Source organism: Calidris pugnax, unplaced genomic scaffold (genome assembly GCF_001431845.1).
Source record: "Calidris pugnax isolate Ruff unplaced genomic scaffold, ASM143184v1 scaffold41, whole genome shotgun sequence".
Lineage (NCBI taxonomy): Eukaryota > Metazoa > Chordata > Aves > Charadriiformes > Scolopacidae > Calidris > Calidris pugnax.
In genome coordinates, this window is record NW_015094509.1 from 26272480 (window position 1) to 26289815 (window position 17336).

Genomic DNA, 17336 nt, shown 5'->3' on the forward strand with positions numbered 1-17336 from the left:
TTACATAAAAGCATATGTACATACATACATAAATATACAGGCATTTATGCATTTACATCTCACTCTACTCAAAACTTCTGCACCAGACCCGAAGTGGTATTCTTTCCCTTCACACTGCTCAACAGAAGATATATATTTGAAGTCAGATAAAAGCATAGAGTCTATTAATTAGCACTTGAATTAAAATTCGGATTAACATGAACTAGACATAGGCAGCCGTTTGCAACTCATTCTTCTGGAAAGGATCATATAGAAGATGATCATCTGAGGAGGGGTAGAATCCTCCTACACATTCTAAGCAGCAGCTCCCACCACAGATATGTTAATTCAGAATCAGTAAGGCTATTTGATGAAAAGCTCTACTGTTTGAGCAGCCCAGGGACAGGACTGTCAGAACAGGTTAATGCAAGACTTAGCAATAGACAGCAGTTGAAAATGGGTAGTTGGGGTTTATGAGTTTGGGTCTAATGACCAGAAAAGATGTTACCACCTAGCATTATCACAGGCTCAGATGTGATCAGATTGCAGCCAAAATAAGCTGCCTACAGACAGCAGAGTTGGAACTGATGTTTTGTGCAGGCAGTGAAAATCCCCCAATGAAAAAACTCTGAGCGAGTAGCAGAGCTGTCAAACCTTGACCATTTCTACTCATAATCAAGTTTCAGAAGAGCCTCCGGCCTCCCATTGCAGTGACTTATGTTCTTGGGTCAGTCACAGATATTCCCAGTATATCCTTGATGGGCAGGTTTTCTCTGCCAACAGCTCAAACAATCTTGGCGGGGGGAGAAAAGAGGTGCAGCCCACGCATATATCTGACAGACAGATTAAGTCCTTCAGCTGGCTGGAAAGATATATCAGAACTCACACAAAAGCAGAGATATCACCAGACTGGCTTTCTTTTTGATTTTCCACCAGCATTTCAGAAAAGATTGTTCTTCTTGGGACTTTTTATCTTACCTGTTTAGTTTTTTTTTCCCCTTACATATATAAGCATTTCTTCAGTGGTAATTACCATTGTGCTCGGACATCCCACAACAATCACAGATCAAATAAATGGACATTAAAACTCACCAAATGTAGAGTGGTAAAAGAAAAAAAAAAGTCATCTCCAAGACTTATTGCATTCCTCTATCTACTACACTAAGCTCCATTGGCTTTATAATTTGCTGTTATATCAAAAGAAAGCCCATGATTAATTTGCTGTCGACTGTCAGCAGATAAGTCTTTTCCATCCCTGAAGTCTCTAATGAAATTCTCCGCCACTGAATACCTGTTGGATTAAGAAAATGCTAACTGGGGAAGGAGTAATGAATCAGAACATCGGAAAAGTACAGTTATACTATGCCAATTCCCAGATGTACAACAGAAAAATGTGTTTCTCTTTACCTGGAATCTCATCAGTCCCCCCACTGGTGTGTTTGAATCGATCTCCTTCCACATGGACATTTGGACACAGGACATCTGAAAAGCAGAAGAACCAATACAAAATTATCACAGGTAAAGACATAATTTTGAAAGCTGTAGAACTAACAAAGGCTGATCTCCTGGGTTTTGTCCAGCACTTGTTCATGGTCCCACAGCAATAATTCTGTTCTCTGTCTCTGCGTGCTCTAAACACCCTTCCTCTATCCTGTCCCCTAACCGCATGCTGGGCAAGAGACTCAATATATTACTACTTGTTTTTTAGCCACTTTTTGGTGACTGACCAGCCAAGAATCTAACCAGAATAGATGGTAAGAGCCTTTCCCTCAACTGGGACAATACTCTGGGGTTTTCTCTTTCCCTAATCTGAAAATCTGAATGAATGTCACAAAAACGTAAAAAAATTGAAAATACAATTTCATTCCCAGATCTGTTGAAGGAAATTTCTGGAGGCCCAGCTGACATTGAGGTGCTATCCAGACAATCCAGAAAGGACAGTTACTGCTCAGAAAAACCTCATACCTCTAGTGCTAAGACAGGAAAGGGAATCCAGAGCACAGAAGGATAAATTACTTTAGTCCCACCAAGGTCCCATCACAGGCCAGTGTCAGAGACAAAGAGCAAAGCCCACTCTCCTATCCCTTACTGTTAACACTCCTCCAGGACCATGACTATTCACACGTCTGCTCCTTGAGTTTGTTCAAGCAGAAGCAGTGTTAACTATGACTAAAACTTTGAAGAATATTCACCTCTATGCAGAGGTTTCAGAAAAGTCATGAAAATATCCAGCCTTTGTCAGCCATTTCCCATGCTCCCAATTAGTGTCAACACAATCAGAGGTAGATGTTTTTCTGCAGAGAACTCTCTACCGATCCACCTCATTCCTGCCGTACCTTTGAGGTAACATTTCTTTATGCTTTGTTTTCCCAGATCAATAGATAATTGCACACTTGTAAGCAATGGGGACGGGTAGCTCAAGGAATCACTTTAATGAAAATATGAAACTGAACCCCTGACTTTTCACCGCTTGCGCAACACCACTTTTGTGCCCTTTCTCTGATTTAAAGAACAGCCAGGGGAGGACAGCCAAGTCCCATTCCTTCATTTGCCCAGTTGTACACACGATAATACATGTATCCTCTGCAGCTGCAATCCTCATCCTGCTGCATATGGTATTTAGCAAAGAATTATAGAATCATCTAGGTTGGAAGACACCTTTGGGATCATCGAGTCCAACCATCTACCCTACTCTACAAAGTCCTCCCCTACACCATATCCCTCAGCACCGCATCTAAACGTCCCTTAAACACATCCAGGGATGGTGACTCAACCACCTCCCTGGGCAGCCTGTTCCAATGCCCGACCACTCTTTCTGTGAAAAATTCCTTCCTAATATTCAGTCTAAACCTACCCTGTTGGAGCTTGAAGCCGTTCCCCCTCGTTCTGTCATTAATTACCTGTGAGAAGAGACCAGCACCATCTCCCCTTGGTGTTCGGTACATTTTTCCTTCAGTATCGCTAATTGTTGTGCTTGTAAAATTGCAGCAAGGGCCAAATGCTCCCTGAGGGATGGGAAGCCAAGAGTTGAAGGTGACACAAGCCCAGCCAATGCCCTCACCACTGGGACACAATCTCTGAAGATTTTCTACAGCAGGCCTACCTTGAACTGTGTGTGAAGCTACATCCAAAATCATGAGATAAAACTGGCTTTTTGGAGACCATTGTTAGCAGGCCCCATATCTCTCCTCCTGCCTCCTGGCTCTCAATAAAAAATCCAATACTCCACAATGTTTGGTTAAGCCCAGTAATGAAACCAGATATTTTTCCTGCTTCATTGTGCTAATGAATTTACAGTCCAGACTATCAGCTGCAGATGGGGCACTCACAGCCCAGTAGAAAAAAGAAAAGGGACTGTAAAAGCCACTGCCAGGAGCCCAAACAGCCAACGCAGCAACCAAAAGCAGTCAAACACTTTCAACCACCCCTTTGTCCCAGCACTGGGGGAGGTGGGAACAGTTGCTCATGCAGGTTTGTAACATCCAGGGCATTTCAGATTTTCTTTGGAACATCTTTAGGGCTGCTGGTTCTATAGATAAAATGGAGAGGAGTCATGTTTTTTTCCCCACCACCCCAGGAACCCACACTGATTGATGCACAGGGTTACTGTGTGTAAATTTTAGCCAGAGGTCTCTTGTGCTCCCTGATGCCTGTTGGTTTGAAAGTCAAGACAGTTCACTCAAACCTGCTGATGTCTTAACGTCAGACAGGTGAAAACCATGTGGTAGGTTCCCCTCCAGCTGAGATCTGCACAGCTTCCCGACACATTAGGGAACCTCTTCCCTGCTAGGAGAACTCTAAAAGTTGAAAAACTTTTAAGACTTGCAAGAGTCAAAGTTAGGCCAACTCTGTTCCCATTCAAAACTAAGCTTTATCGACAAAAGATTTGCTTAGAAACATAGAAGCCCCTGTGCAGATGTTACACGGAGCCTTTAAATTTTGGCTTTGCCAACAACAATTGCTCTTTTGGTTACAGGCACTGAGTCAGCACAGTAACCAGCACTTCTGAGCCCATCCCAGAACTGGAAGATGTATGGCTATGCAGTAAAATAAGGAAGGTAAGAAATCAAAAGAAGCAAAATTTCCCCAAATAAAGAGTAAACAAATGGAAGGCATGAATAAAATCACAAAAATGTCATTCACCTCTGCTGCCCAGGACTCCTGACAGATACACAGGGGAGAATAAAGCATCTCAGACACAGCAGGGTGCCTTTTAGTGCAACAGGGAGGTAATGACAGAAATAAATTATCACACCAATCTTTAATGACATCACATACCTTCCACCAGGTCCAATTAGAAAGAACCACGGCTTCCTAGCAGGGCAGTATAAGCTAGTGAAATATTCCTGCATTTAGCTCCTTTTTTGAAGCCAGGATAATACAGCAAATTCATGGGCTTTGCCTTGGTGCAGAACCGACTTGCCACAATGGAAATGTTAATAGTGTTATTACTCTCTTCTTCCAGCTCTGACCTTTAAATCTCTTACTACCTCTTAAAGAACCGTGGCCTCACTTTGGCCTTCATTTTACAAATGTCCTGTGCCCCTTTTGGCTTCTCCCTCCCTGTCTGCATCTAAAGCACAAGCATAAACAGTCCACAAGGGAAAGAAAATGATTATATTGCTCACTTTCCAGTGACAGAATAATTCACAGAGGCACAAAAGAGGGTTAGTGCTTTAGCATCCAAGTTAGCAGCAAGGCTACTTGTGTCCAAAGGAGCAATGTGCCAGACCAACAGCACATCAATCCGTCCCAACCAGCCACCAGGTCTCATTGCTACACCCAGGAGTGCATTGGTAGGAAAGGCAAGACACAAAAGCTATTCCTCTCCTTTGGAGCATTTCCTTGACATCCCTGATATAGATGAAAAAACATTGAATTGTTTATGCCTATTCTTTCTGCTACTGCCAGGCAAAACTTTGAGCAAACACTCAACAGTGCTTGGAGGATTTGCAACAATGAACATCCACTGCAAATAGCAGAAGGAATAATAAAATCTGCACCACAGCTACATCTCTACTAATTTGCAAACATTTACAGATTTGCGAAAGAGAAGATACCACTGACTGATCTGAGCTTTCAGCCAGTGGTCCTTGTTAGGTCTTCTCTGGCCATTCTATTCAAATCTACATGAGCTTGCAGTTACTTTTAAATACAGATTGTTTAAAAATACTTCCTTGTCCTCAACTTTATGTAATATTCTGTCAGGCCTTCACTCTATTCACAAACTTTATAAGCAAAGATTTTACATTTATGTCCATGTGATTCATGAAAATTTTTAATAGCAGGCAAAGTGCTATATATCTCTTTTACAGTTGCACTAGAAATGACGACTTTCCACTGACATCTGCTACATGATATCAGTCAGCTCTTAATCCATTGTAGAGTGTTACTTTTTAATGCAAATGTCATTCAACAGGCAATAACAATGCCTGAGAACAAATGTATTTTATCCAGGTAGTTACCATATCAACCAAACTGTGACTCTCCACAGAAAGAAATGAGTTTTGTTAGAGATGACCTCTTTCTCATAAAATTATAATCCTTGAATAAGAATACATAATAATTCACGTTCTGTGATACTTTATTCACTGGCTTCGACGTCAATTATTATTTTTTTTGTGGGTGAGATCACGCAAACTGGTCTATAGCTATACATATGAATCATTTTTCATTTTTTAATAGCGATACATTATCATCACCTTAAAGTCATTTCAATTAGTGTTGTACCAGGAAGCTGTATATTTTCCCGGGTATCTTTCTTCTCTTTTACTATTGTTATGCTTTTGTAGTCCAAGCTTGCCAAAGATGACTGTATGTTTTTTTTTAGGCTGGCTGGTGAATTTCTCCTAGAGTTACTTGTTTTCTACAACCAGAAGGTCCATCCAGGGCTGTCACCTGAAACCTCTAAAGACAGATGCCTCAGCAGATGACTTGCTCAACATAGAATAACCATTTCATTCTTTTAGCCTCCTTTTTCACCAATCTCCAGATTGTTTAGAATTGTTTGCAGATCCCACATCAGTGAGAAAACAAAGAATCCATTTCAGACTCACACAAGCTTTGGTGCTGACTCAAGTACAACAGTTTTCTACCTGTTCAGCTGCTGGGTGGATCTTTACAGATAACCAAAGGCACACAGAACTGACAGGAGACAAGTGTGTCTGTTTTTTCACCCTGATCCTTGTCCTCCCCCTCACTCCAACCTACAAGTTCATCTGGAACACAGGGGCATATGATGTCTACTGCAGGAACTGCTTAAGTAAAAATGAGTAGCAACAGAAAATATTTAGAAATAATATTGTAGTCATAGTGACCATTGAATCTCCAAGAGAAATGGACATTATATATCTTTCAGGGAGACATTAAATCATGTCCAATCACTGGGGACATTTGCTTATGGAAAATGTATCCTGAATGCTTTCAAAAGGTGCTCCCACATCTTATAGTGACTGTGCTCCTGGTAGAATATTATTGCTTTTGACGAGAGAAGATAGTTAAGACTGGCATTTACAGAGCTTCGCTTTTGCATAGAAAGACTACTCTCTCTAGATTTCTTCTACAGTCAAAAAATAAATAACCCCTGGTTATTTAGAGAAGTGATAATTTAGAGAAGAAACATAGGCAGAAACGCTTAAAATTACCCCAAAGGCCTTTGTATTTTCCAGCAAGAATATACTTCCAGGAGATGCAGTCACAGTCAGATTGTGACCTTTGCAATGCATTGTTTCAAAGGGAACACACCAAGAACTGATGCAATACATTGGGCACTGAGAAACTTTTGCTTAATCTCAGCTATTTTAGCACCCTCTTGGACACCAGTTTTAGGGTGGGATGCACCACTCTTTGAAGATGTCTCTCTGCATTAAATATTGACAGAGCTTGAGTATCTCTTTGGCAATAGATACTCTACTTTAAAGCAGGTAAGTTAGGTGAGGCAATTCCCATCATAAAAATGCTTAAGAATCTGAAGGAAATGGGGCTCTCTGTCCTGCTTCTTGTGACTGTGAAATCCTGTTCTGAATCCTGCTTATCACTGAATACATTGACTTGGTGTGTCTGAGCTTCTTGGTTCAAGGAAGCACAATGTAGTTTTCTGAAAGTGATCTAACTGCAGATAACACCATTTTCTTTAAGCAAATCGTAATAAGATCTGTTTGATGATAATGAGTGATTTAAGCCTCACTTTTACATATCATCCTTTAGACTATTCCCTATGAAAAAAATCCTGAGCTGTCAAGCATTTTAAAATTAAAAGAGACAGTACGTCTTACAAAGTATATGCACTGTAAGAGACATGTCAGCAGAGCATGTCATCTCAGGAACTTTCACTAGCATTAAATTAGCATTAATAACATATTGATGTGAAACTGTAATAATAGGGCTGTGAGTTTGGAACAGAACACTGTGAATGATCTGTTAGTTCAAGTCTCTTTGCCTCCAAGCCATTTCAAAGGAAAGTCAAGGAAAAGGAATAGAAAATATGAAAAAAAAATAAAAAAGGGGGACAAGCAAAAAGAAAGAGAAAAGCAGAGGGAGAAAGAAAGAGGGAGAAAGAAAGAGGGAGAAAGAAAGAGGGAGAAAGAAAGAGGGAGAAAGAAAGAGGGAGAAAGAAAGAGGGAGAAAGAAAGAGGGAGAAAGAAAGAGGGAGAAAGAAAGAGGGAGAAAGAAAGAGGGAGAAAGAAAGAGGGAGAAAGAAAGAGGGAGAAAGAAAGAGGGAGAAAGAAAGAGGGAGAAAGAAAGAGGGAGAAAGAAAGAGGGAGAAAGAAAGAGGGAGAAAGAAAGAGGGAGAAAGAAAGAGGGAGAAAGAAAGAGGGAGAAAGAAAGAGGGAGAAAGAAAGAGGGAGAAAGAAAGAGGGAGAAAGAAAGAGGGAGAAAGAAAGAGGGAGAAAGAAAGAGGGAGAAAGAAAGAGGGAGAAAGAAAGAGGGAGAAAGAAAGAGGGAGAAAGAAAGAGGGAGAAAGAAAGAGGGAGAAAGAAAGAGGGAGAAAGAAAGAGGGAGAAAGAAAGAGGGAGAAAGAAAGAGGGAGAAAGAAAGAGGGAGAAAGAAAGAGGGAGAAAGAAAGAGGGAGAAAGAGGAAAAGGACCAGTTTGACACAGCAATATTCATTTAGGGTCTATAAACATGCAAATGGAGAAATGGTTTTTCACTGTAGTGGGCTATTAAATCTGCCAAACTCCCCATTGAAACTGCAGTGAGACAGATTGAAACCACGAGGCACTTTTTCCTTTCTGACATTTCCTCATTTCACCTCTGGACTAGCTTATATGAGGCAGACATGAGGTTCTCCCTCTGCTGATCCAGCCTGTGCATGTGTCTGCTTTGGAGCCAGACCCAAGGGGCAGGTAACACGGGGAGAATGGCACGGCCCGCAGTGCTGCAGGAGCTCACACTGATGGACCGTGGTGTTTCCCCCTCACCCCACAAGATTATTAATCTCCATTCCTATTTGTGCCATAGGAAGAGAATAATCATTGGAAGAACTGCCTTCTCCATGAGTACAAACTGAGTAGCTGTTTCCTAAAACACCCTGTGGAAGGCAACTCCCTCACTTGGAAAGTTTGGTTGAAGTCACAGCATCCGTGTCTGTTACAGTGATCCCTGGCCAGGACTGGTGCAATCCTCATGCTCCTTATGGCTTTCTATTGAGAAACCTTCCCTTTAAAGTGCTAAACACAAACCCCAGGTGCCATCACTCCATCCTTTTGTCCTTAGGACTCTGCTCAAACAGTTTCTTCATTTTCATTTTTATTCTTTCAAGAATAAGTAAGCCCTCAGCTGCCAAGGGCTCCTCCAGGGACTTGTGTATAATGAATGCTGAACACGTGTAGCTGTCAAGTTACACAAGAATAAAGTAGAGAGGTGAGAATAGAAACACAAGAAGGTTAAAGCAAACATTGTTTATTACCACCATGCAGCTTTTTTTTTTTTCCCCAAACTGAGAATTTTAGGATTCCAGAATCTCAGCAGCACCCAGTGCATAGCCAGAGGTTCATTTACTCTCTGCATCTCCATCATTATTCCATTCCTGCAACAGAAAGTCTCCATTTCTTTTTTTAAAAGCATAATATTCCCAACCCAAACATTTGAGTGGCCTCAGTCTCTGACTGCAATCTGTAGCCCACCATAAATTCTGTCCACAGGCAAAGAAATAATCTGGCAAATGCAGACCCCATTAAAAGCTGTCTCCCAAAGCTTAAGACCAGAACAAAAAATAGTTGCAAGGAATAACTGTTCTTCAGCCACTGTCCAAAGATAAGGTCTGAATCTTGTGTGTTTTTCAGAGCTAAACAATAATAAACTAGCAAGAAAGAGATATTTGGGGGTGAAGAGGTAGAGGGGCACCTGCATAGAGCAAGCTTGATATTTCCTGTAGTTAAAATGGCAAATTTTTTCTATCTTGAAACAAAATTCCCCATTGAAGCCTAGACTTAAAGGGGAATGGCCTGGTGAGAAAGTTTTTCTTAAAGTTAAGAAGTAGTCATGAAAGTAGTTTCTCAGAGGAGCTTTCCCAGACCCTATTATCTCTGCTCTTCAATTACTTAGTTTGCTGTGCAGCAGTTCTCTAGCACACTGAACTCCCTGCAGTCAGTTGATGACGAACGTAGCTTCTATATATAGTGCTTTCTCTCTTTTTCTTTTTTTTATAAAACATTGTACATGGACTATTATGAAGCCTCAACATTTAAGGGCCTTTTTCCCCCCCGCTCTTTTAAAAATTCTTCTTTTAGAAGTATACCCCCATGCTCTGCCCATATTCACTAAACATTTTTTGCAAGTGTTCCTTGTCAGATATTCTTTCCCAGCAAATGAACCGATCCTTAAAGTGCCACCCACCTTTGGAAACAAATTCATAGGGGAAAAAACTGGCATATTTTTCAACTACAGTGGCGGCACTGACAGTGTAATGATACTGCAACTGCTTCTATACTAACATTATAATTTGTAGCAAGGTGGAGGTAAAACAGAGCATCACAGCAATTATATGATTCCACATTGCAGTTTAATGCCTTATGCAATTCTCAGTTCCTTTCTGAAATCACACCGTATCTTCACATTGTAAAGTTTTGAGTCCATCAGTGCCACAAATATCACCCATTCACAGTTGCTACAGACAAGGTGGATTCTGCCTTTTCCCCTTCAAATAATGCCTACATTGATTCGGGATGAGGTTTCCACATTTGCACACTGTCATCAAAATGATGGGCCTCATAAATGCTCACAATGAAACAGAAAGGGAATAACAAACCCTCCCCACAACTCAGCCTATAGACTGAGCAAACGCAGTGACAGCCCGCCCTACTCCTCATAATATCCCATGGCTGTCACATTTTCCACCAAAACATTAGTCTAAAAATGCACCAAGACCCAGTTGACCTGCTCTCCAGACTCCCCTGGCTGCTGAGTAGGTCCCAGGTGATGCTGTGGGAGTGGAGATATCTGCATTTACAGGGTTCCCTACACTTTTATCAGCCCAACAACCAGATAATGTGGTTCTTTGGTTATTCAAACCTCACATTCTGTGCCCAGCACTGTTCAGTAGATTCTATATTCCACACAAAACTACTACTAGGTATTATACCCCAGAAAGCATTCACACATTTAAGGTCTCAGGCAGGAGGGTGTCCTTGTTTGGTTCCTTCTACAGGAGCAAGGCTCCTTCAGAGGGCAGTTCAGAGCAGAAACCCAATTTAGGTGCCCTGATTTGCCCCTGAAAAAGCTACTTTCTTCCTGTTGGTTACAGGGGGAACCTGAGGACACATGGCTCCCAAGTTAGACATCTATCAAAGGCACCACAGTTACATCTACCCAATTAAAACAAGCATGGTTGGGTGCATTCCTGGGCACCGAGGCCAGGGCATGTTCGAGGCCACTTTTATGCTGGCAAATGGTCTTAGACTCCAAAACAAGGCGGCTGCTGACCATGAACACTCCCTGGCACGTTGTAAGTACCCATCTGGGCCCTAGAAATGTTCTGACAGAGTGTTAGCTTGCCTGGGCCAAAAACGGTCAAGACACCGGTGCAGATGAGTGCGTTACATCGCCCAGGAATGCTGCTGGCTACATTTACGGTTACTAGTTTAGATACAGCCCCTAAATATCATCCTTTCCTAAGAGCTCTGTAATAAAGATCAAAAGGAGCCTCTTGGGCAAAAATGCTAAATTCATTTTATGGTCACAGGTCACCAATTTTAAACACATTCAGTTCAAACAAGAAAGTGGGAAAGGGGCTGAGCGCACAGCCAAGAAACGTTGTATTCTATTTAAGTAGGGACAGGGGAAATGCAGGGAGTTCTGGCACTTGTAAGATACTTGGAGTCGTTTTGAAGGTGAAAAAATTTAAAAATTGTTAGAATCTTTTCCTACGCTTTTCTTCCTGTCCTGCTTCACACCAGAGCTGTTCATCTAAATGTGAAATATATTGTTTCCCCCACAACATGGTAGGCTGTGCTATGCATTTATGACACCACCTAGCTTCTCTTTCTTCTCCTTTTGTCACCATCCACTGCCTTTTTTTTATTTCTCATTTCTGTCTGTCTCATGCTCTGAATCTTGATTCCATAAAGGACCATAGAACTACAGGTGTTCACACCTCAACAACACACATGAAGTGGCAACCACGCAACCCCACCAACACAGGGAACGCCAAACAGCCCAACAGCCCTATCTCCAGGTTGGCCCCACACTCTAACCCTTAGCCCATCTTCAGATGTCCTTTAAATTTTCCTAGAGAAGCTCCTGAATCTTGGTGAGGACCCATCTTTCCAAGAGATACCTACACTGCAGGATTCACTGGTGCACCCACACAAATGCAAGAAACTCGTTGGACGGCTGACAGCAGACGTATATTGTCAAGAGGACTGATGTAATTAGCACCATTTAAGTGAGCAGCATACAGAATTAATTTGCACATGCTCCCACAGGGAATAAATGGCACTATGGGAACTATGAATATAGCATCAGGCCTCAGCACTTCTAAGCTAATTTGCTTCTGTCTGCCCCTAAACAAATACACAGACTGTGTGCCAAGGAGCTTGTCGGCAAACAGCACAAGGTTTTGAGGAAAGCAATTAGCAGCTGCAGCGCTTTCCACCCAGGCTGCGAGCTGATTGCTACACTCTGGGGCACCAGCCCACCCCCTTTCTCTCTGGTTCTCCCATCTTGGGGAAGAGGTGAAGCTCCACCATGCAAAATGTGCTTGATCCCAACGAATCCCAGGGTTTCTCCTGAGCGGCCAACCTTTGCCTGAGCAGATAAATTGCCATGGAAATGTCTTCATGCTGATGATCCATAAAGTATTCAATGGGATGACAGTATGGAGCTAAGTTGGAGCACATTCTCCAGGGGCCAGCACCCACAGTGACAAGTCCCAGTGGCTGCTCTATGGGCACAGATGGACCATGTCACTCCTGAGCCAGCTACTGGGCTCCTTTGGACAATTTTAGATGCATTTGCTGCCTGTACTTCTTAGGATGGAGAGATCAAGGTTCTCCACAGCTGAGAAAGTTTCCTGCTTGCTCTTGGGTCCCAGACAAAGAACAAGGATTGAAGGTACTACTCAACAACTAACTCAAGGGAGGCAAAGCTGCACCACCTACCACAGCAAGGATCCCAAAAGTGCAGAAAGAAGAGATCAGCACATAGTGCCTCTCTAGGGAAGTAGATGAGGGTAAAGAGTCTGTGAATGGCAACAGAAAGCACTGCAGGGAGACTGTCTGATCTGCTGATCAACTCTCTAATTCCATTCTTCTCCCTCCACTTCTCACTCATGAAGTTGTATAAAATAATACTTTTCTCTTCCTGGATTTTGCACCATTGGATATGGATCAATTCCAATATCCATCAATGTAATGAATAAATGAGACTTCTATGATCCTTGAGGAGAGCTGAGCTGAAACATTTGTGCTTTATATTCCTTTAATAACATATAAGGATCAATACTACACATGCAAGTGCTGATTGTAGAAATAGGAGGAGAGCATCTCCACTAACAGCAGTGGATCTCTCTTATTTTTTTTTCCTGTGCTATTAAACAAGTAATACAGAAGCAAAATTTTGCCAGCAGGAAATTTCACAAGAGGGAGGTGGTAGCAACGGTAGCAAAAAAAAAAAATGCTAAATCTTGTATAGCAATAGCTGGTTTTAGGATGGACTCAAATGTTGTAAAACCCTATTGACACAAGAGAGAAGGTGTTTTTGTTTCATTTGGTTTTCAAAGTAGCAATTCTGTGTTAGTCCTATAATTGAAACAACTGAGATTAAAAATAAACTCCGTGCGAAGCTTCGGTAGGTTGGCTCTCACTGAATAGGAACATTACAATATTTCTGCTATAAAACCCCATCAATCTCACTTGCGCTCGGCATTCATGAAACGCACACTCCCCAAATGAGCCCAACGGAGCGGTACAGCTACAGATCTGCCGAGGCCACCAGTTCCCACTGCTGGCTGGAGGTACAAGCCAGGCTGCCCATTATCCTCCCATGTGCCACAACACAGAGACAAGAGCGTAGGGTGCCCTAATCCAATCACTGTCAAAAGGGTGAGATGCCAAGTCAGGGTTTCTAATTGATTTAAAAAAGAAACTGAGAAGACTGAAAACATTATTTTATTTGTTAAATTGCTATAAAAATAATGATTTGTCCAGAATAATAACAAGAAATCCAGGCAGGGCATTCTGTTACTTCACGGTAGTTCCAAGAGTGAATTAATTAGAAGCAACTTGGTTCAAAGCTGTTGCCTTTTCAGCTGATCAATAAATATGCTCTAGTTGTTCTCAAATAACTTTCAAGAGAGAAATATAGCTCAAGGACATGTTTAAGAGGGACTCTGACTGGCATTACTCTTACAGTGTAATTATACAACTGCAAATTGAACAGTATCGTCTTCCACTTGGGTATTTTTGGGGGCTACTGTAAAAGTGGCTTTGGGACTCTAACCAGCAGCAGTATAATTATATCACAAGAGCAAAGCAAGGAAATTTCCGTATAAACACAAGGCTTGACTCTGGGTAAGAGTCTGAGAGTTCAGTTTTGTTTTGTAAAGAACTGTATCATCACCTTTGGAAAATAAAGGGAGGTTTAAGATAAATAAGTGACTTCAGTTTCCTCTTAGAAGCAGCCAGGATTAATTAATATCCTGGCAGAAGGGTCTGGATACACCTCAGCAAACTCAGCAGTTTGCCTGGTTGCAGTCCACAACCTTCCACCACCTGAATTTGACCTTTCATGGGCAAGACACTGAACCGTCCACGGAGGCAGAAGGTAGCCACGGGCAACTGCAAGTCCCCATCCCTAAGTAGAGAAACCAGTGTGACACTTCTTTGCTGATTCAGAAGAGATCCTTCAAGAGCAAACCATACCTCTGACAGTCTTCACAACGATAAACCTTGGTGACACCAATGGAAACAGCATAGGGATGAAGTGATTTATCATGTGAGAACAAGGGCTTGTCCCAGACCAGGTACCACCACAAGCTGCTGGCTTTCAGAGCTCAGAAAGCTCTCTGGTTCTGCCTTCCAGTATGCTACAGAGTCCAGATGGAAAAAGACATTATTCAAAATGACAAAAGGATGGCAGAATCAACTCAATGCCTGCTTCCTTATATGCTAAGAGTTAAAAAGGGTCACTGACATCGATGTTCGGCACCTTTACAGATTTAAAGACCTTTTAGGAACTATATGGGTTTTACAGCTCTCAAACACACTTTAAAAAAAAAAAAAAAGCCAGGCTGAAAGCATTGGGTTAATTTCTGACTTGTGTTTTGAAAGATAACTCCAGTCCAATATTAATTTTTCCAAACAGCCTTATCCACCTGCCAGTTTCCATACATGCCACCGGACCCACACTTTCTAAGGAGGTCTGCGTGAGATCTGGGCACTTCACTCCCATGGCCACTCACAGGTATCTCTCCTCAAGAGCCAAAAAGGAGCCAAAAGAAAAGCAACTAAGTGGGAAGTGCTTTTGAGGGTGCCTGCCCCCTCCTCTCTCCGCTAGACGAAGGATGTTACAACTGGAGCCTGGAAAGCGACTGTTTGGGGGCTATAAATCAAAGTAAGCACAACCTGAGCCCTGTTCCTCGAGCCAGGTGCTCATAGCTCAAATGCATTCGTCCTCTTCCTTTCCTCCCCTACAGAGTTTTCCCTGCTCAAATACAACAACTGCTCATTTTTAAGGAGAAAAAAAAAAGAGGTCTGAAATGATGCTTCAGACAAGACAACTCGGCAAGAAGGGGAGAGGGAGAAAATCAACTCAGAGTATAAAAAGGCAACAATTTGAGAGACACAAGGCAAGTGAGTATCAATCAGCAGCTGCAGCCCTGCTGCTTGTGGGTACTGAGGTCTTCATTCCCCACTAAGAGCCTCTTTGTGCGAGCAAACCTCCCATTTATCAATAATACAGCACTGCCACACTGTGCAATACACCTGTGCTTTCTTATTCATGTGTTTGGAAACAAATTGTGCTACATGAAGACAAAGAAGGCACAGCTGCAAGGGCTCACAAACACCTGGCCAAGGACAGGGCAATCAGCTTTGGTTTTTATCAGGGACCATTACAGAAAATCACCACTGCAGAAAGCTCCTGAGGATCATTCCCAGTTGTCTGTAAGATCCAGACGGAATGGGAAAGGTGTGTGGGTGCACGCTATAGAGGAGTGAGGCAGCTATACATCTACTGATCAATGCAGAGCTGTTATTTAGCCTGGATTGCAGCATCTGTCCCTCGAGGGCTATGGGAAAATAGTATCACAGCTTTACTTACTAGGGAAGTTGCCTATTCAGTGAGGTTTCACTTGCAGTTATGCACTACTGATGTAGAGAAAGAACTAAAAGAGGAGCTGATGCTTCCGTAGGGACTGCAACGCCTGAGGAGGTTACCAGCTGCCATCTGCAGGGTGGATTCCTCCCCTCTTAAAGAGAGACTTGAGCCTTAACTCAATGTGGTGAAGGCTTGTGTGTGTTTACCTGACCCAGCTTGCAGAGGTACAGTCTTGGGGGGTGGATATTTTTATGTGCTGACCTGAAGAAGAAATTGTTTCTGGACAAGGATCTCAGGAGAAGGAGTTTGAGCTTGCAGAAGTGTATCATGGCACATACTGGGCTGAGACTCTGTACATGAAGGAAGAGACGGTGGTGAAGATGGCTAAAGGATTATAGCTAGACACATTAATGCTTTTCATTAGCACTTTTTGGATAAGACTATAACTATTCTGTATAATTACCATTAGCTAGAGTGGCCAAAAGCACAAAGTGGCAAAAAGTATAGGTTCACTATAAAAATTATGGAGAATACACATGAGAGGGAAATGCAGAATGGAGAATACACATGAGAGGGAAATGCAGAGGATGGAAAAGAAAGCTAAAGAAATTAATCCATTTCTTAAAAAAAAAACCAAACCCTTTTAATAACTCTGAAACATACCCCACACGTCCCAGTGTGGACCAATTGGCCCTTTGCCACCTTCTACTTCAGGGCAATGGAAAGGGGATCCATCAGCTCAGCAAATAACCAGCGGTGAACAAAGGCCCCACTGCCAGGATTTGTTGGCACCAGCACCATTCCCACGCATCGCCCCACATCCCCTCCGGAGAGCAGGACTGACATGTTTAGCCCAAGTGTCCCTGCCTGGCACCAGCACCCGGAGCTTTGTCCTCTTCCCATCCCCGGGTCTTTGGGAGGCCTGAGCTGTCTGAACTATCCAGGGGGTTCCCTCGCACGCCGAGCCAACCTCATTGTGCTCTGCCCCAGTGAGCACAACTAATAACCACAGCTCGCCTCTTTTAATTGAGGCTCTGAATAACCCAGAGCGAGTACCAACCCCTCCAACAAAGGCAAAGCTACTCCTTAACGCAGAGCACAGCTGCCACTCACACAGGTCCGCCTTGGTATTTCACAAAAGCTGGTCTATTTGCATGGAAAGCAGCTATCACAAAAAAAAAAACAGCTACGAGCATGAATTCCAGGGAAGTCCCCATGGCAGAGAGCATGTCTAGCTTTCCGTGCCCCACACTTGCTGAGCATCAGCAGCTTGGCTAAATTATTTTGTCCTGCAACAGGATTTTCTCAGCAGCTGTGGAAGCCCAGAGGAATGACATACATGCTGGTGATGAAAATTACTGCAAAAGCAGAGGGTGTTTTTCAGCTCGGAATACAAAACAGATCAGCTTTTCTGCAGGCACTGGTAAGAAAATTACTAATTAGTGCTAAGTGTGGTGATAGGCCAACTCTCTTGCTTAGTTACTCATTCATTAAAGTGAAATTAATCTGGATTTAGATCAATGTAAATGAGTGCAGAATGTAGCTGGGTGTTTTGTTTTGCGAACACCCATCTGCTGCTGTTGCTGACAGCAGAGAAACAA

The 17336-nt window shown here is 42.6% G+C and overlaps 1 protein-coding gene across 1 annotated transcript in view; it reads right to left on the bottom strand.

Annotated features, from left to right (window-relative positions):
* The window catches only part of COL22A1 (collagen, type XXII, alpha 1), a 204811-nt gene that overhangs the window by 151871 nt on the left and 35604 nt on the right, over window positions 1-17336 (bottom strand). Inside the window, exon 4 of the mRNA XM_014965264.1 lies at window positions 1387-1461. Coding sequence (XP_014820750.1) covers window positions 1387-1461 — 75 coding nt within the window. The remainder of the gene's footprint in view (window positions 1-1386; window positions 1462-17336) is intronic.